This window comes from Nycticebus coucang, chromosome 10 (genome assembly GCF_027406575.1).
Source record: "Nycticebus coucang isolate mNycCou1 chromosome 10, mNycCou1.pri, whole genome shotgun sequence".
Taxonomy (NCBI): Eukaryota; Metazoa; Chordata; class Mammalia; order Primates; family Lorisidae; genus Nycticebus; species Nycticebus coucang.
The window spans coordinates 45,468,874-45,489,398 of NC_069789.1; the positions used below are offsets into that span (position 1 = coordinate 45,468,874).

A 20,525-nucleotide genomic window follows, 5' to 3' on the forward strand; every position below is an offset into this window, starting at 1 on the left:
AAGTTTTCTTTAGAAAATTTTAAAACATGTACAGAAAATTTTGTGTCTTCAATACTTTAATATGATAGCCATTTTAGAAGTAGAAAAATAAAAAAAAATGATTAAGTGATGTTTTTCTGATTTCTAAATGCAATTGCAAGGAAATGGCACATTTTGAATTATTTTTAAGTGTTTAGAATCATTAAAATCACCTTCATTTCTGAACAATGTTATGTAAACACTATGTTTTTTAAGAGCTACTCACTGAGGTTATGAAATTTTAAAGACAATACTTTCAAAATGAATTATATCATAGCCCTAAAAAGAAAATACCTATAAAATTACCTCAAATGTGGTTCAGCACACATAGCATAGTGGTTACTGCATCAGCCACATGCACTGAGGCTGGTGGGTTCGAGCCCAGCCTGGGCCTGCTAAACAATAACAATTGCAACAAGAAAATAGCTGGAATGTCTTAACACTGTGATTAAGTAAATGAGGCAAAAGCTATGTCAATTAGTAGGATGTAAGCACTCCAATTTGAACAAATAATCAACACATTGAATCCCACAGAGGCATAAATGTATTCATGATCTATGTATATATGACTTAATAAAAAAAAAAAAGAAAGAAAGAAAGAAAGAAAAAAAAGAAAAGAAAATAGCTGGGTGCTGTGGCGGGTGCCTCTTTTCCCAGATATTTCGGAAGCCCAGGCAAGAGAATCGCAGCCCAAGAGTTGGAGGTTGCTCTGAGCTGTGACACCATGTGTCAGAGGGTGACATAGTGAGACTCTGTCTCAAAAAAAAAAAAAAAAGAAAAGAAAATTACCTCAAATTTTACTAAACTTTACATTTGTCTATTTTTATGGAAGATTATTTTATATTGAAGTATATCAACAGCCCAAAAAAACCAGTTTTGTACTCATTGTTAATGTTGTACTATCAGTTTTAATAATATATTTCCTGAATATAATTTCTAGTGTTCTTTATACCCATAGCCTAAGCCTAATTCACACATGTTTGTTTTTTTTTTTTTTTGCTTTTGATCAATTCTACTTAGAATAACAGTAGTGACCTTTACTGTTGATTATTTCATTACTTGTTTATGGACTTGGAATTCCTCTGAATCTTCTTTGCTCAAATTTGTTATTTTTCATTTGAAATTATATGATAAAAATTATATTTTAAAAAATGTAAATTTTTTATCTAATATATCTGTGCTTATTTATGTAAGAAAGATAAGTGAGAATTGACATCATGTGGGCATTCAGCAATCTGTTTAGATTTCTTCCCCTTTTCCTTCTGTGGCTTTTTTTTTTTTTTTTTTTTAAAGGAAATGATAGGATTGATTTAACACAGTGACATCTTTCTGTTCTAGTTAGCGCCCTCCAATAGCATGGGCAGTTCTGCACTGGGTTACTCTTGGCCAGGCCTCATGGTTTTGTTTGGACTTTTTCACGATAACAATGACAATGTCACCATATTTATCTCTACCATTGGTGACAATAACCATACCACCATGCTGCTTTATGAGGCAATAACTTGGTTTTCTCATTTATCCACTCAGGAACTGGATTATTACCTCATAAAACAGTGTGATTGTACAATTATCAATTAAATCCTGGCTTGTCGAGACTCTTCCTCAAAGATCCCTTTTCCTAATAGTGGTGGGCAATAATTCCCTCACTTTGAATTCATCGAAGTTTGACTGCCAAGGTTATATTTTTCATACTGATTATCTATTATCTGATTTTTTTTTTTTTTACCTTGAAGCTGTTGCACACTGCTAAATCTCAAGAACTGTCTTATATTATAAAAGGCCTGAAACCTTATAGGACATACGCGTTTACTGTTTCTCTCTGCAATTCAGTTGATTGTGTAACCAGTGCTCCGGGAGCAGGACAGACTTTAGCAGCAGGTAAGCAAGTATTAATGGACGTGAAAAATCTTGTTGTGTATTTACAATGAACACCCGCAAAACTCGACACCTTCTCTACTTGGGACTTAATATTTGTCTTCTCTGTTTTCTCCTACTCCCTTCAAAACCCTGATTGCTACCTATCTTGACATTTTATTTATTTATTTATTTAGTTATTTTACATAACATATTGTATTAGGTGATTTAAAGTATATGGGAGGACATGTGTAAGTTTTTTTTTTTTTTTTTGGTCTTATCAACAGGTTTTTTTTTTTTTTTAATTAAATCATAGCTGTGTACATTAATGTGATCATGGGGCACCATACACTCGTTTTATGGACCGTTTGACACGTTTTCATCACACTGGTTAACATAGCCTTCCTGGCATTTTCTTAGTTATTGTGCTAAGACATTTACATTCCACATTTACTAAGTTTCACATGTACCCTTGTAAGATGCACCGCAGGTGTAATCCCACCAATCTCCCTCCCTCTGCCCATCTCCCGCCTCCCTCCCCACCCTCTCCCCCTTCCCCCTATTCTTAGGTTGTAACTGGGTTATAGCTTTCATGTGAAAGCCATAATCAGTTTTATAGTAGGGCTGAGTACATTGGATACTTTTTCTTCCATTCTTGAGATACTTTACTAAGTATCCTTGACATTTTAAAACAACAACAAAAAATACTTACAAAGAGCTATGGATTAGAACTGTGTCATAAGAGGAAACATGGTTAGATACAGAATGACTCTGGGGCTTAGACATCAACTTGTGTCCTAGCACTTTCTCGACAATTGGGAAGAATGTTTAGGAGGCTTCTTATGAGGTCTTCAGGATGTCTCTTCCCTGAGTCCTGACTTTTTATGTGGGATTAGGTTTTCCTACTCTTGTCTCATGGGGACATCCAGGAGTTACTATGTTGTCTTGATACTATATTTGACCTCTATTGGATAGCAAGTTGTTTATTATTTTATTTATAATTAATAAGAAGCTCTTAGGTTTATAACATTTAAATAAAATAATTTCTATAAAGTTTAATATTAGAAACAGGCAGCACACCTGTAGTCCTCAAGGTGGAGGATAATGTGAGGCCAGAAGTTTGAGCCTATCCTGGGCAACATAGTGAGACCCCTCATCCCTAAAAACAGAATTTTTTTTTTGAGACAGTCTCACTATGTCGCCCTTGGTAGAGTGCCATGGCGTCACAGCTCATAGGAACCTCAACCTCTTGGGATTAAGCAATTCTCTTGTCTCAGCCTCCCAAGTAGCTGGGACTACAGGCAAAAAGGTAGTTCTTTTAATTAGCTATGCATGGTGGTGTGTGCCTATAGTCTTAGCCACGCAGGAGGCTGAGGCATCTCTTGAGCCTAGGAGTTCGAGATATAGTTAGCTATGATAATGCCACTGAGTGATAGAGCCAGACCCTGTCTCAAAAAATAAGAGAGATAATATTAGTACGAATTGGTTGGTAAAACTTTTGCTTGCTTCACTTAGAAGTACCTACAATAATACGAACCTGATTACCTATATTAGTAAGATCCATATAACCCAACTTCTTAGCATGTAATATGTTTTCAAATCAGTGTTTTTCTGTCAGTAATCCAACCAGGCTTAGTGTGCAGATCCTATATAAAGAAGTATCTAGACAGATGTAAAGAAGTTAAGCTATTCCTAGATAAATTATAGATATTATGAAAACATATATTTATCTTAAAAAATATTTCCTAGATGTTCTCCCTAAATGTCTTCATCCTGTTATCACTAGGTCCAGTTCTGTAGGTTTTTTTTTTTTGGTCTGATTCTGGAAAAACTTGATTAGCTCAAATGATCTCATCCAGGTAATGTTGTTTGTTTAAATTTTTCATCAATGTAAACAACTTCGAAATTCTAAGAAATTATGTTTTATTACCTCTATGACTGAACTCTTTGTATTTTTATATGTTCCATCTATAGGTATTTCAGATATATGCATGTATTCATGAAGAGTTACCTAGCTTGTATAAAACGCTGTTCTGTAAACCTGTTATTTTTGGTATACTATGCTATCAAAGGGTTAAAAAAAACTGAAGAAACTGAATATAGATAAAAGAAAAATCTGTCCCTTCAGAAAAAAAAAATGATACAGTTTGAGACTAGAAAACAGACAAAAAGAAATCAGTTCTTTAGGCTGGAGAAGCTGAAAATAGACACTTAACACAAGCTAAAGACTGGCTGAGGAATAGTGGAGGGTAGAGGGACCCCACGTGATGTGACTGAGAACTGGAATCATATCTTCCCAGGATTGTAAAACATTTAAAAGTCTTCTGGTGTGATTAGATGGGCCAATATTCATATCTTCTTTGTAATATTCCTCCCAAGTGTTTGTCTAACCTGTGTTTAATACCTTTAGTGGCAGGGGCACTACTGCTCAAACAAATCCATACCATCTGAAGATGCTTCTTTGGGTAAAAATTGGCTACTGGATCTGAAGTTGGCTAGCCAGGCGATGGGTATATTAAAAGCCTAGACTTGCCCACTATGCAATTCAGCCATGAAACAAAAAACCACTTGGAGCCCCTAAATCTGTTTAAATAAAAATAAAATAAATAGGGCGGCACCTGTGGCTCAGTGAGTAGGGCGCCGGACCCATATACCGAGGGTGGCGGGTTCAAACCCGGCCCCGGCCAAACTGCAACAAAAAAATAGCCGGGCGTTGTGGCAGGCACCTGTGGTCCCAGCTACTCGGGAGGCTGAGGCAGGAGAATCGCCTGGGCCCTGGAGTTGGAGGTTGTTGTGAGCTGTGTGACGCCATGGCACTCTACCGAGGGCGATAAGGTGAGACTCTGTCTCTACAAAAAAAAAATAAAAATAAAAAAAAATAAAATAAATACAAAGTGATTTGTTATATTGATTGAAAATATGTGCCAGGAGCTTCCACTCGGCGTTCTCATGTGACATCCATGGGGGTTGCTGACAGCCATCTTCCTTAAGACATCACTTCCAGGAACTCTTCAATAACAATGTGTTTTCCCAAGTCTTCTCTCCTTCAGGCTGCCTGCCATGGAACCCCTGCCCCCCATGGATGCTGTATCCACTAGTGTCACTAGGGTAGCTCTTCTAGATGAGATCTAGTCTTTTCATACACATAAACAAACGAAAGAAACCAAAGGGAGACATGCCTGTCCCTAGATACTAACTGAACCCTGAAAATGGACAGACAAAAGCAAGAAAAATGTCTACAGAGCGGAATTTCCCCACTCTGTGCATTAGTGACAACACCTGTGCTAATATTGTCCTCATTGGATGCAGCAGTGAGTTCTTGCTGCATAGATGACAATGCACCTGAGTGTTCTGTGCAGCTCATTTTAGTTAGTGGTGAGGTGGCTTGAGGTCACTCCTGTCTGCGGGCAGGACTGTGAAATAACTAATCAAAGCCTTCTGAGTCCTCTCTCTACCCCTTTTATCCTTAAAAAATAGAACTTGGAAATTTCTCATATTCTTTACAAGCCGTGAAATGTGACAGTTGACTGGTTAAAACAAAAAGTTTATTCTTTAATATATTCCTATATTAAAAAAATATATTACCCATAATGCCAGGGTTTGAATTTGGGCTCTACCAACTGGTAGCTGTGTGACCATCTATATATTATGTAACTTCTGTGTCTTAGTTTTCCAATTTACAAATAAGGATAATTTATTTTGAAGTATTCTTAAGAGGATGAGAAGGAATTAATACATATAAGGTATTTATTTAAAGCAATGCCCCTCATAGTGTCAATTCTAAATAAATATGTGTTATTATTGTGATTTTTGTTATAATAGTATACAAAACTTTTACCACATGTAAATATTATAGAATCTAATATTATCAAATTCAAGAAGTTGTTTATTTTATAACTTTGGCTTTATCACATTATTAACATATATGCCATAAGGGAGCATCTTAAAACTAAAAATTGCATCATGAAAATAAACTTTAGAAAGTCTTAAACTCTGAAAGCATTATTTTTTAATTTTGATGTGAATTTCAAAACTTTGCTCAAAAACTTGGCATTTCAAATTTGTTATTTGCAATACAGAATTAATGATGTTTATCATATTCTTTGTTAAACATTGTTGGTAATTTTTATTGTGAATGCTTAATTCAGGAGCATCTATTGAGGAGTTATTATTTAAAGCACTGTAGAAGATTCAAAGATAGTTCATACACAGCATTTCGGTTAATGAGTTGACATGCAACAGATAGGATTGATAATATGGGGGCATGTGCTAAGGGCTCTGAGAAAGGTGATCTAAGGGAACATAGATTGGGAGATTGGGAAATTACCTCATTAAAGGGCATTTGAGATAAACTATGAAGGATTAGTAAAGAATTTTGCAGGTATTGACTAAGTACTAATGTGCTAGACACCGTTTTAGAGGCTGGCTCTGTTTTAGGTATTGATGTAATGAAAGCTGAGATTTATGAAGACTTCTCTGGCAGGAAAGCATACTTGTACAATAGATTGGAAGGGAGGGTGTAAATAGAGTGTGGTAGGTTTTTAGTTTTAGGGGGCGATGAAAGAGTAACATGAATGAAGATGGAAAGAAGGGAGCTGAGTGGCTTCAAGGAGGAGAGACTCACAAGTTAAAAAGAGGGCAGAACTGACATCAAATAGCATGGGAATGATGAAGCAACAACATATTGGGGGAAATAAACCCATAAGTTTAAGCTTCGTCACTTCACAGAAACACATCCATGATGACCATAATCAGCCGGAAGCAGAAAATGAACATCCGAAGCTTAACAACGATTCAGACTTTGTGATTATCTGCACGTGGATGGGAGCTAAAGCTATGGATGGTAAAGAATCAGTGAGATGTCCTTGTCCATAATTTGTAATACAAGTATAAATGACAGATTGTAATACAAATCCAGAAGTCCCAGGAAAAGATCTCAGTGCATGCTTATGTTTTGAGAGAAAGAAGAGAGTAAGAAAGGGGGACAGAGAAATGGTTGGAATTAGGAAAAAGAACTGAGAGGGAGCAGTGTCAGGCAAGTTGAGAGTGGAGAGAATTTTAGGGGCACATTGTCTGTTGCGTCAGATGGCACAGGGGAAGCAGGAGAAATGTGACTGAATCAGACACAGGGGTCCTTAGTGACCCTCTGGGGAGCGTTTTAATTAGCATGGTCGAAGCAGAAGCTGGAACATAAGGAACTGAGCAGGGGCAGAAGACATAATGGGAATTTTCAAATGTCTGATTCTTTATTCATTGCCAAAACGTTCCTTCTACTCAATTTCTGTTTTTTAAAAAAATTGCATCACCTTCTGTTTCCACGTTTATTTTAGTGTTTTTTTGGAAAACAGTATTTATTTCCTTAACTCTGAATATATTTTGTCAGAACTATATGAATTTTCCTCTGCCAAGCAGAAAATAAGATCACTCATTTTGTGGAAAAATAATTTTTGCTTGCATTATAAAATCCATCATTCTGGAGGGGTCTTCAGATCAGTGAAAATGAACTTTGTTTATTTTTATTTGAAAGCATGTAAAGCCCACCAAATTGAATGATACATTCAGTATCCATCTTGCCTCTTTATTTAGTAGATGAATAAGAGTTTTTCTAAAATTTTTCCAAAATTAAACATCTGGGCAGAACTCCTAGAATGTTTTGGAAATAAGCAATGCAAAGAACAATCCTTTTGAATGGTCAACAAGATCGTTTAAGGATGGGAATAAAAGTTTACTTGCAGCTTTATATTTTTTCTGTTATCATGTTATTCCAATGAATTCCAACGGATATGTGGGAAATTTAACTCTTAAATCTAACATAGTGATAGGAGCTCATTATCAAAGATCAAAAGAGACCAGCAACCATTCAAAAATTTTGAAAAAGAGCTTCACAAATTAAAAGTAGTAATTAGCCTTTTCAGTGCAATGAATCATGAAAAGATATGTTGCCTCCTTAAATTTCTGTTGCAAAAATCAAAAAGATACTTGTAAAGATTTATCTGGCTATTTCATTAAAAAGCTTGAGAATTATAATTGGCTCTCTTTTGTTTTAAATATTTTTTCAATTAAATATATGATTAGAGGGGTTATGCTTCACCCAGAATATGGCAATGCTACTGCTTGGCTTTTGGTGCCTGAGAGAAAGTCCGAGAGCTGGTTTGAAAGAGGTATTATTTCAGGAGTAGCCGCATCTCTCTCGGTTGCAAAACCTTCAAGCAGCGATTTTGATGCTTTGGACTTCCTTCTGGGTGCCTGCGAGTAATGAGTTGATGGACTGGCCCTCTTAAAATCCTTAGTGTATATTTTTAAAAGATTCTCCTTTTAATCTAGGAAATTTGTGCATTTCTATCCTTTGCAGATTGAGTCCAGTTTAAACCTTTCTTGTAGGAAATTTCTTTTGGAGATCTATTCCCAGCAGAATAGTGTGGTATTTCCTTTGCCTATCATAAAAGAAGTGCCCATCTGACGTTAAGCAAGTAATTAGTGGTGCATTAAGTTTTTTTTCTGAATCCAAAGTGAAATGTATAGGCTGTTTGCTGCTGGGTTGAAGACACCCATTGTTTTGCATGCAGGTACATAAGTCTTTCCATTGTGAATAGGAGCCAGAGTGATTAAACAAGCTCTCTTAATATGTTAATTTATAATTTTAATTACAACAATCTTGTATATATAGTCATTAGTGAATACTAATATAAATATTTTTCTACCTTTTTATTCATAATGCATAAACCAATCATCCAGTTCCTTCTCTGAGGTTGCCTGTTTTCGTTTCATAATACAATCTTTGTTCTTAGTTATGAATGCATTTTGTTCGTTCCTGTCTTGAATAATCCCTCATTAAGCTAGTCACTTTCTGCTCCATGCTAAAAAGGAAAAATTATCATGCAAATGTGGCATGCCATATTAAAAAGCACATTACCAAACACTTTTGTTGCTGTCCTTCAATTAGTTTCCCTTCTTTGAATTTAATTCCATTTGTTGTTAAACTACTGACTTGATGTATGGACTCATGAATCTGAGGCTGCTGCCAAGAAAGTGGGGGAAAAAAATCAAAGCCTCTTCGAAGAGCTGCAGAGGCGAGCTGAAATGAATTTGCTTCACCTTTGACAAGAACACTTGAACAGCACTGGAATCCTCTGATGATTCAACTTGGCTAATTATCCAATTATTTGTTTGGAGAATAAAGGCACTGTTTTACAATTAGAGAAGCGTAAAGCAGTCTGAGGAATTTAGTAATGACAGACGACTTAAGTAACTTCTAAGATAAACAGTATCTGTGCAAAAACTTGTTTCTCCACGGGTTTTCCGGCAGCGGTTCTTGTCTTCCTTAGCATCAGTGAAATCCTGAGAACACTGACAGTTTTTTGTTTGTTTGTTTTGCTCTTTCAACAGAAATAATTTTACACTTGTAACCAACATGTCGAATTTCCATGGCTCTTAAGCAATGTTTAAGTTATATTTCTCTTGATTAAAAGCTTTTGGTTCAAAGCAATACTTTTTAATTGCCTAATGATATAAGTCAGTTCTTAGGAAAGAACCGCACATTTAGGAGTTCATTTGCAATATAACTGAAAAATTCATTGCATGGCAGTAAAACAATTTACTGTTAATTACAAGGAGAAGAATTTGCTGTAGCATGCTCACAGATTGCCATGAATCATGCAGCACTCCTAGAGATTTATAACAGATGTGTAAGTGGGATGAATTAGCAAGGTTTAATAACAGAGACACAAATCATGCAGACTTCAAGGAGCTTTAATTGATATACTAGAATGTGACGGGCATGAATCACTCAGCCATTCAACAGCACTGTAACATATGGTCAGCTCAATATGCTGCATCTTAAATCGGTTGGTGAGTCGTTGGTTGTCCCATATGGTGGAAGCAATATATTTTTCATGATTTAAAAAAATCCATTTTTTAAAGAAATATGATTGCAAAGCATGTTTGTTATTGAACAGTTGCCTGAATGCCAAACTATTTATAATTTATTTTTTATCATGGCAGCTTCTCAAAATAAATAGGGGCTACTACTTGTAATACCAGATTGCTGGAGGCATTCTGAGACCCACATTGGTGCTGGTTGGCACACTTGATCCTCAAGCCTGTAGAAAAGCACAGCTGATGCTAGCTGTGATTGTCAGGGAAATCCTTCAGACTCGGGCAAAACAAACAAAGTGTAAACAAAACAAACAAACAAACAAAACAACTTCTCTGTCACTTTCAGAGAAGTTGTGGAATGCCCAGCTTTGCAAGTAGAATAAAATGAGTCGAATGAAAGATCTTTTACCTCGCAGGATGGGAAACTGGCGGTCATAATACCATGATCTCCAGTGTAACAATTGGATGTAACATTATATACTAACTTAATTAAAAGTTCAATTCTTCTGGAGCGTTTGAAAGGACGCACTGGCTGATCATCAGATAGCACCAATTCTGTGTCATTCTTGAAGAATTATTTCAGGGTGTGAAAATAGGTATCCTGGTTGAACATTGGTAACTGGTAGTGTGCAAACATGTTTTTATTGGAAGGAGGACCTGGCAGCTTTCAGAAAAGCGTTTGCAGCATTAGTAAATCTGACAGACTTGAAAAAGGAATATTGCAGCCTTAGAACTGTGGCTGCCAGAATTTAATGTCAACAATTAAAATTTATTTTGATCCTTACCTAGTGTTTATGACTGTTTGTATACACAACAGACCTTACTAATACAGAGATGCACTATTAGATGGAATTACCATCTGTTCAGAGTGAAATGCTGGCATCTGTCTTAGATGCTAAAACTAAAATGATATTATTTCTAACAAAAAAAAATGGACTGCTTTTTACTCACCAACTTTAATTTTGAGTATGTGGATGTACCAAAGAAAAAGGCTTGTTTGTGAAACGTGTATTGGCTTCTGTGGCCAGGTCTGTGTTTAGATAGGTGACTTTATCTGGGCCCCATCGGCCCTTCTGCTAGGCAGAAATGGCATGCAAAAATTGCACTTTCAATACACAGTCTCAGTGTTATAATGTACTATGTGCTCTCCAAGAAGCTATTAAAACAACACAATCAAATTAGGTAAAAAATTGACTGAATCAGAGAGTTGCTCTAGTACGTAAAATATTTTGATAGATGCACCCTAAAAAACTGCAAGAGAGAAATAGGCAAAAATTCATCTGAGCAAAGTCGCTGCAGGTCCCACAGTGACACCTTTAGGAAAATATAAACTGCATCTTCTCTGTTAGGCTATTTTAAATTTTCTCCCACACTGACATATATAAAAGATTTATACTCAGCAGCCCCTCCTTTTTATTTAAAGCCTGAGTATCCTATTAAAAAGGGTCTCTACCTTTTTGAAGTTAGAGAACTTGGAGGATGAAGGACAATGATAGTTTCCCTACTGCTGTTAGATCAGTGAGCGTCCTTTCTGAGAAGCCAGACTTCAATTCTATATATCACAAAATAATAAATTGTGTCACACCAGCGTTTAATGCATGTATACAGTGCATTAACTGTAACTGTAGTACATTTATTTGTGCTGGAGGAGACTTGAAAATGATTAAAAAATCAATACTTTGCTGTCAGAGAAGCAAGTGTTACGATGCATTTAAGTAGTTAATTGCATAAGCCCCATAAAAGCTTCAAGTTTGGGTAGCAAGGATGCCATAATTACAGTCCAAGCAACTACTTTTTATTAATGGTGGACTTTAGGGAATGGTGGTTGCTGTCATCACTGCTGCCACACGTACAGTTGAGAAATCATGATCCTCTTCTGTCTTCATGTGTAGGATGCTAGTTACATGCAAATAATTGTGATCCCTAGAATGATACCTGCTTCGTGTAGTGGTTGTTCATTACGTACGCTGAAGTTCCCCCAAAGCAGTGCCTTGTAGCCTATCTTTATGTCATAAGACACGTAGAAAAATCATAATATTTTTAGGTGATGCTATGATAATGGAACAAGGTGGCTAAGAGCTGACAGGGATAAATTGAGGGGCGCTTGCTGGCTTCCTTGAGGGCTGAGGGGATCTGCATGGCAGGTCAGATCATGATTTACTAATTGAGAAGCACAGCCTTAAAATAATCAAAGAATGTTGAAACTGGAAGATATTCTAGACATAATCAGGCCTGACACTCTAACAAATGAGATAACAAAGAACTGAGAGATCAGGTAATGGGTTAGCCAATGTCCCACATTAGGGACTTACCGAGCCGATCTGGAAGCTAAGTTTTCTTCTTTTGGGGGCAGGGGACCTTCTGTACTTCTATACATATTCTCCTGTAGGTGACAAGTGGCAGAATAGATTTTTTTTATTACCCCTAGTCAGAGAATAGATAGTCCCTAAGGTCACTCTGAATCATCTCTGATAGCGTGGGGAGAGAATCCTTCCCTCTTCTGGGCCTTGGTGGTGAGCAGGTACAGCAGGGCAGTGACACCTGGCCAATCCTGGCTTCATGACCTGGACATCTTGTTTGTGTCCTAGACCCGGTGCCATTTTTCAAGTGTTTTAGCATAGCAGTGTCTGGAAAATTGTGTTTCCTGGCACAAAGTTTTGTCTCCTTGTGAAAAAGTCAAAATCGTTTTCTATTGACAAAGTGTCTAATGTAGGATGTGGCCTGCTGTTCCCCTCACACAGCCTGGAAGCATGGGAAAGCTGTTTCTTCTTTGATTCCCGTCTTTATAATAGCAAGTTGATGTTTTAAGCTATTGACACAGCCATGCAGTCTTCATAGACAACAAATTCTTCCTTGAAAGCAAAATGATGAGACTCTATTTTAAAGATCTGTACATCAGCAAGAGCTTCAGTTCAGTTTTCAAGTCTTATCCTATGATGCTCGAAACTCCATACAATATACTTTCTGAGTGTAAATTTATTTTGGTATACTATTAGGTTATAAAGTAATAAGTGCCACGTAAAGAGGGATGTGTAGTATTAGAGCATTTTAAAAATAACACTTATAAATAAAGGACGTGGACTAGACATTGGATTACAGTGCTATTGAAAAAATACAAGAACATTGTAATTTCATTCCAATTGAAAACAGACATTGTATGTCATTCTTTGAAATGATTAATGTTAAAGATCCATTTTATGCTTTATACTTACAAGAGGATTTTCTAAGTAAATATGCATAGATTTTGAATGTAAATGAATGTATCCTTTTGTAATGTATGATTTAAAAGATACGTTATGGGCTAATAAAAATAGTGACTTGTATTTGTATAGAAATTTGGTTTGTGGGCGGCGCCTGTGGTTCAGTGAGTAGGGCGCCGGCCCCATATGCCGAGGATGGCGGGTTCAAACCCAGCCCTGGCGAAACTGCAACAAAAAATAGCCGGGTGTTGTGGCGGGCACCTGTAGTCCCAGCTGCTCGGGAGGCTGAGGCAAGAGAATCACGTAAGCCCAAGAGCTGGAGGTTGCTGTGAGCTGTGTGACGCCACGGCACTCTACCGAGGGTGGTACAATGAGACTCTGTCTCTACAAAAAAAAAAAAGAAATTTGGTTTGTAAAACCTAAAACCATTATGCATATTGTTATAGGAGCTGTAGTTGTCAGAGTATTTTACTGAAAATTGATCCTCATGTTGTAGATGGGAAAACAGAGGCAGGTGGAAGTTTTAGGTAATTTTCCTAAATCATACAGAGTTAGGAAAAAAAACGAAATATAATTTCTAAAAGTCTCCAAAGTCCTTTCCATTGTTAGAAATTGTCTCTTGATTGATTGTTTTGTAATTAAGAAAGCTTTAAAGATCACATTTATTTTATTTTTACTTATAATCCCTTTACTCTGATAATCTGATATGTAATTTTTCATTACTCCCATCTCTCAGTGTTTCTGTGTGTGTGTATGTGTGTGTTTCACAGTTCATGAGGATCTGTTTTTCTTTTCACCATTTGACTCATATTTGCATGTTAAAAACAATTTATTTCCCCCCTTCTGTTCTTAGAGGGAATCGAACAGTTTGACTCAGACAATCTTAGTTGACTCCTCCATTTGAAACTGTGAAATGCACGTTATGGAAGGTTTTATTTTTTCAAGCATGATAATATAAAAAAATGATCTAGTTCCATTCATTGTCAGGAGTTGACTTCCTGAGAATAGTCCTACTGCTTGATCAAGTAATTCCTCGATGAATCAAGAAGTGATCTACTACTTGTGGAAGTTTATATAATAAATACTAATGTTAGGGGGCTCTCAAGAGTTCCTTTATCGATCGTAATCACTTTGCCAAATTAGAAAAGTAAAATTGTGTACTCTCCCTTTGGGGTATTGTCCAGAATTGTTGGAATTCCTTTTGCTTTGTTTTGTTTGACTTTGACTCTTAATTAATATTCTCGATTAAGAAGTGATTTGGGATTATTCAGGGGAAAAGATTCTGATTTCTGTGGAATTTGAAAGCTTCATCATTATCTCCATTAAGTGGGGTGGTTGGAATAAAGTGGAGATTTGTGAAATGCCAAATAAAGGGGGCCTTGAGGAAGAGGCTGCTTTTAAAAAACAGTGAAATGCTTCGCTTATTAAGAAGTAGAGGGAGGGGAGGGAGGGGGGAGGTAGTTGGAGGGAGGAGGATTAATGGGATTACACCTGCGGTGCATCTTACAAGGGTATATGTGAATCTTAGGAAATGTGGAATGTAAAGGTCTTAGCAAAATAACTAAGGAAATGCCAGGAAAGCTATGTTAACTAGTGTGGTGAAAATGTGTCAAATGGTCTACGAACCAAGTGTATGGTGTCCCATGATCATACTAATGTACACAGCTGTGATTTAATAAAAAATAAATAAATAAATAAATAAATCAGCCAAAAAAAAAAAAAGAAGTAGAGGAGGCTTATTCATACTTCCTCTAAATCTTCAGTTAAAATGGAAAACCTATTCTGAACACATCAAATGTGTGTAATTTATGGTTCTCTATCTAGACCTGTCCTGTCCAATATGGTAGTCATGAATCATACATGGCTATTTAAATTTAAAATATAATTAGTTAAATTTAAGTAAATGTAAAACAGTTCCCCAGCCTGTCTAGGCACATTTCAAGTGCTCAATATTCTTACATGGCTAGAGCCTACAGTATTAGACTGTACAAGCAAGGACCATTTCCTTTACTGGAGAAAGTTTGATTGGATATTACTAGGTTAGATGGTATGCATATTTTTAAAACTAAAACGATCAAGTGTCTTGTGTCCAGAACCCTAGAATATCTTAAGTGGCATCCAGAAAACATAGCTGAAGGCCTCAAAATTTCTCTTCTTGTGCTTTGAAGTAGCAAATTTTGGACAACAAAAAGTGATGTAGTTGATTCTCCAGGGCTTCCTTGAGCCCAGGACTGAAAAATCTGTTGCAGCTTTCCTTTCCTGGTGAAGATCAACGCCCAGAATGGCCTGTTGAAATTTTAATACAAACATAGAACTCTGAAGAGAGGCTTAGTGGGGAGAAGAAATTTCTGGATGGTTTAGCCTTTTATTTTGTCTTGGATTATTTTGAAGTGGGAACATAGCTCATAGAACAAAATCTTTGAGAGCTCGCCATTTAGCTGATATTTGGCAAAGAATACTAAGAGAAATCATGCATGTAATTTACAGAGTCAGACATATATAAAAATAAACATATCACATGGGTTGCAGTGGTAGCAGATGAACAGAATTATTAATTATCTTTCTAGGTTGATGAACTTTATGCTCAGTGCCTTTTCTTCTGTACCAAAAGTTAAAATTGAATCACAACTTAACTGTTTCTCTTTGGAACATTGGCCAAGGTCAAAAAAGTAACAGATAGTAATTGCTCTAGGCTGTTTTTAAAGTGAATTTCCTTTCTTGGTTTAAGAACTTTAGTTGCTATATTTACATCATTTTGATTTTTGTTTATTAAAATAGGCAATGACTTTGTGTTTATGTGAGGCTCTATGTTAACACAGTTGTAATTTAAAAGACTGAAGCAAGAGTACAAAATCTTCTAAAAAAAAAATCAATAAAGCCCCAGACCAGATGGATCCACAGCCAACATTTATTAGACCTACAAAAAAGAGTTGGTACCCATTTCTTGGTAATTATTCTATGATAATTATTCTGTAATATAGAGAAGGAGAGAATCTTCCCACGCTATTGTATCAAGGCAATATCACCTTGATACCAAAGCCAGGAAAAGACACTACAAAAAAACAAAGAAAGCCCTGCAGATTAATATCCCTCATGATTATAAATGCAGAATCCTCAATACTAGCAAACTGAATTCAGTAGCACATCAAAAAATAATAACAATTCACCATAACCAACTGTACTTTATTCCAGGAATTTAAGGAAGGTTCAACATATGTAAATCAATGCATGTGATTTATCACATAAACAGAAGCAAAAAACAAGATCATATGATCATCTCAATAGATGCAGAAAAATGTATTTGACAAAATTCAGCACCGTTTCACGATAAACCCCTTTACAAACTAGGCACAGAACGAATATATTTAAAAGTTATAAAAGCCGTATATGATAGCCCAACAGCCAGCCTCATACTGAATGAGGAAAAGTGGAAAATATTCCCACTAAGAACTGGAACAAGACAAAGATGCCCATTGTCACCCCTTCTATTCAACAGGTGCTGAAAGTCTTAGAGCAATTAGGCAAAAGAAAGAAATTAAAGATATCCAAATTGGGAAAGAAGAGGTCAAACTACTTGTTTTTTTTGCTGACTATATGATCTTACACATAGAAAACTCCAAATAATCCATCAAAGACCCCTGGAATTGATAAGAGATTCTGCAAAGTCTCAGCGTACAAAATCAGTGTACACAAATCAGTAGCATTCCTATATACCAGGAACAGTCAAATCAAAGACTCAATAGCATTCACAATAACTACAAAGGAAATAAACCCTGGAAATATGCTAAGTAAGGGGGTAAAGATCTTTATGAAAAGAACTACAAAACACTAAGAAAGGAAATTGTAGAGCAGTGGTTTTTACCCTTCCTAATGCCGCAAACTTTATTACAGTTCCTCACGTTGTGGTGACCTCCAACCACAAAATTATTTTCGTTGCTACTTCATAACTGTAATTTTGCTTTTGTTATGAATCGTAATGTAAATATCTGATATGCAGGAGACCCCCAAAGGGGTCGCAACCCACAGGTTGAGAACCGCTGTTGTAGAGGATACAAACAAGTAGAAAAACATATTATGCTCATGGATCGGCAGAATCTACTTTGTTAAAATGTCCATACTACCCAGTGTAATCCCCACCAAAATACCAATGTTGTATTTCAGAGATCTATAAAAAATAATTCTATGCTTTCTTTGGAACCAGAAAAGAGCCCAAACAGCCAAGGCAATCTTAAAAGGAACAAAACTGGAGGCATTCCATAACCAGACGTCACACCATACTAAAAGGCTACTATAATTAAAACAAGATGGTATTGTCACCAAAATAAAGACACACAACAGTGGAATAGAATAGAAAATTCTACAACCATCCACAGAAATCCAACTGATCTCTTTGACAAAGCAGACAAAAATACACTGGGGAAAAGAATCACTATTGAATAAATTGTGTTGGGAAAATTGGAAAGCCACATGCAGAGGAATGAAACAGGATCTGTATTGCTCACAAAAATTAAGATGGACAGATTACTTAATTCATGATAAGTAACAAAATAGATAAGTGTAAGATATAAAACCATAGGATTATAGAATAAAATATTAGAAAAACCTTTCCAGATATTATTCTAAGTGAATAATTTATGAAGAAGATCCCAATGGCAATCACGGCAACAGGAAAACTGGGGCTTGATTAAATTAACAAAACCTCTCTGCACAGAAGATATAATCAACAGAGCAAATAGGAAATCTACAGAATGGGAGAAAATATTCACAAGCTATATATGTATATTTGATAAAGGACTAATGACAAGAACTTACAAATAGCTGAAGCAAATCAACAATAAAAAAATAAAGGGCAGTGCCTGTGGCTCAAAGGAGTAGGGCACCGGCCCCATATACTGGAGGAGGTGAGTTCAAACCCACCCCTAGACAAAAACTGCAAAAAAGCAAACAAACAAAAAACCCCCACAAATTAATTAATCCCATCCAAAAGTAGGCAAAGGATATGAACAGAAGCTTTTTGAAAGAAGATAGACAAATGGACAATATACCTATGAAAAATGCTCAACACCACTTGTCAGGGAATAATTTAAACTGCTGCTACCTACTCCATGTTATAATGGTTTTTATGAAAAATTCGAAATTATTGGATGCTGGTGTGGATGCAGAGAGAAAAGAATGCTTATACATTGTTGGTGGGATACCAGTAAGTACAACCTTATGGAAAACAGAACGGAGATACCTCAAAAACTAAAAACAGACCTACTATTTGATCTAGCACTACCACTGGAAAATAAATAAAATAAATTATTTTATCAAAAAGACAACTGCGCTCAAATTTTTATTGCAATATAATTAACAATTTTAAGGATGTCAAAGCAACCCAAGTGCTCATCAATTCATCAGTGTATTAACAAAATGTGGTACATGTATACCATGGAGTACTACTCAGCCAAGAAAGATGAGTTAATGCTTTTTGAAGTTAATGCAATTTGAATGGAACTAGAGACTTATCCTAAGTGAGGGTTTTTAAGAATAAAACAAAGAAAAATCACATGTACTCACTGTTAAGCTGGAACTAATAAAAGAGCACGTGCTTAGAGGGAAGGAAAACTTAACAGAAATCAGATAGGGAGGGGGAAGGGGAAAGGCAGGGATAGGCAGAATCCTACCTAACAGATATTGTGAACACTGTCTGGATGATGGGCACACTTAGAACATTTCTCAAGCATTACCAAGTGGTTTATGTAACCAACATATTTTGAAATTAAAAAACAAAAGTCCACGGTCTTAGTTTTGACCCTTACTACATAGGCTTGGTGTTTACAGTGTGTTCTTTCACTTCCAAATCCAGCTGACACCCTTAGACAGTAGGACTGAAACTTAGCCCATGAAATCAATTGTTTAAGGAAAAAAAAAAACCAAAACAGATAAATCTTCATTTTCAATAATTCAGTTGTTACTCTGATCCCCTTTTCTATCTATCAGGTTATAGGGAAAATCTTTGTAGAGTTACCAGTGTCCCAGGACCTCAAAGCATGCAAAGGCTCCAGTGTCTGGGAGGACACAGGGCACCTACTGCTCTAAGGCAGAGGCTTCTGCTGGTGTCATGGCCTCTTAGGAACAAGATCCTTTCTATTCCTTCAGGGCCAAAGAGAGGCTGCTCAGAGTTCAATGCCTGGACTATTTGTAACCTGCTGAACTCACAGACTTGTTCCTTTGTTCTGATGCTTTATTTGGTTTTCAGAGTGATTTTTACTTGTTTGTTTTGATTTAAATCTAAACTTTAAAAATCATAAAATTACATAAAAATGACTATATATACAGGAATATATACAGATAGTCCATATGTACATATAGGACACGTATATACACACACACATACATGTACAGCAATATATACAGACAGTAAATAAGCATGTGAGAATATGACCTACATGCTATGTCACGAAGCAAATAAGATGTCACTGAACATCCAGTAGAGTGGCCAAAATCTGGAACATTGACAGTATCAAATGCTGGTGAGGACGTGTAGTAATGAAAATTCTCCTTCATTGCTAGCGGGAATGCAAATGGTACAGCCACTTTGAAAGAAAGTTTGATAGTTTCTTACCCAAGCAAACATGCTCCTACCATATACGTACAATCCAGAAATTGTAATTCTTGGTATTTACCCAAAGGAATGGAAAACTTAACATCTACACAAAAGCCTGCACACACATGTTTATGGCAGCTTTATTCATAATTGTCAAAACTTGGAGGCAATCAAGATATTCTTCAGCAGGTACATGGGTACAGAAACTATGTCCAGAGGAGACAAAGCTATGGGGACAATAGAAAGATCAGTGGTTGCCTGGGGTTGTTGGAAGGAGGGCCCAGAGGATGTGTGGGGCAGTGAACATTCTGTGTGACACTAGGATGTTGAATTTCTATCATTATATATTTATCCAAACCCAGAGAATGCACAGCACCCTGAGTAGTCCCAATGTAAACTATGGACTTTGGATAATAATGATGTGTCAGTGTAGATTTATTTATTTATTTATTTATTTTTATTTAGATTTATTAACTGAAGCAAACGACTGGGGTGCTGGGTGATGACAGTGGGAGAAACTGTGCATGGGTGGGGAGATGGGAGAGATGATAAAACTCTACACCTTCTTCCCAGTTTTGTTTTGTGAACCTAAAACTGCTCTTTTTTTTTTTTTTTATTAAATCATAGCTGTGTACATTAATGTGATCATGGGGCACCATACCCTGGTTTCATAGACTGTTTGACACATTTTCATCACACTGGTTAACACAGCCTTCCTGGCATTTTCTTAGTTATTGTGTTAAGACATTTATATTCTACATTTACTAAGTTTCACATACACCCTTGTAAGATGCACTGCAGGTGTAATCCCACAGATCTCCCTCCCTCTGCCCACCTCCCCTCTCCCAACTCCCTCCCCTCCTTTTTCTCCTTCACCCTATTCTTAGGTTGTAACTGGGTTATAGCTTTCACATGAAAGCCATAAATTAGTTTCATAGTAGGGTTGAGTACATTGGATAGTTTTTCTTCCATTCTTGAGATACTTTGCT

The 20,525-nt window shown here is 36.4% G+C and overlaps 1 protein-coding gene across 1 annotated transcript in view; it reads left to right on the forward strand.

The window, feature by feature from the left end:
* USH2A (usherin) overlaps positions 1 to 20,525 on the forward strand; it is an 868,259-nt gene that overhangs the window by 282,717 nt on the left and 565,017 nt on the right. The window contains exon 20 of the mRNA XM_053607912.1: positions 1,752 to 1,896. Coding sequence (XP_053463887.1) covers positions 1,752 to 1,896 — 145 coding nt within the window. The remainder of the gene's footprint in view (positions 1 to 1,751; positions 1,897 to 20,525) is intronic.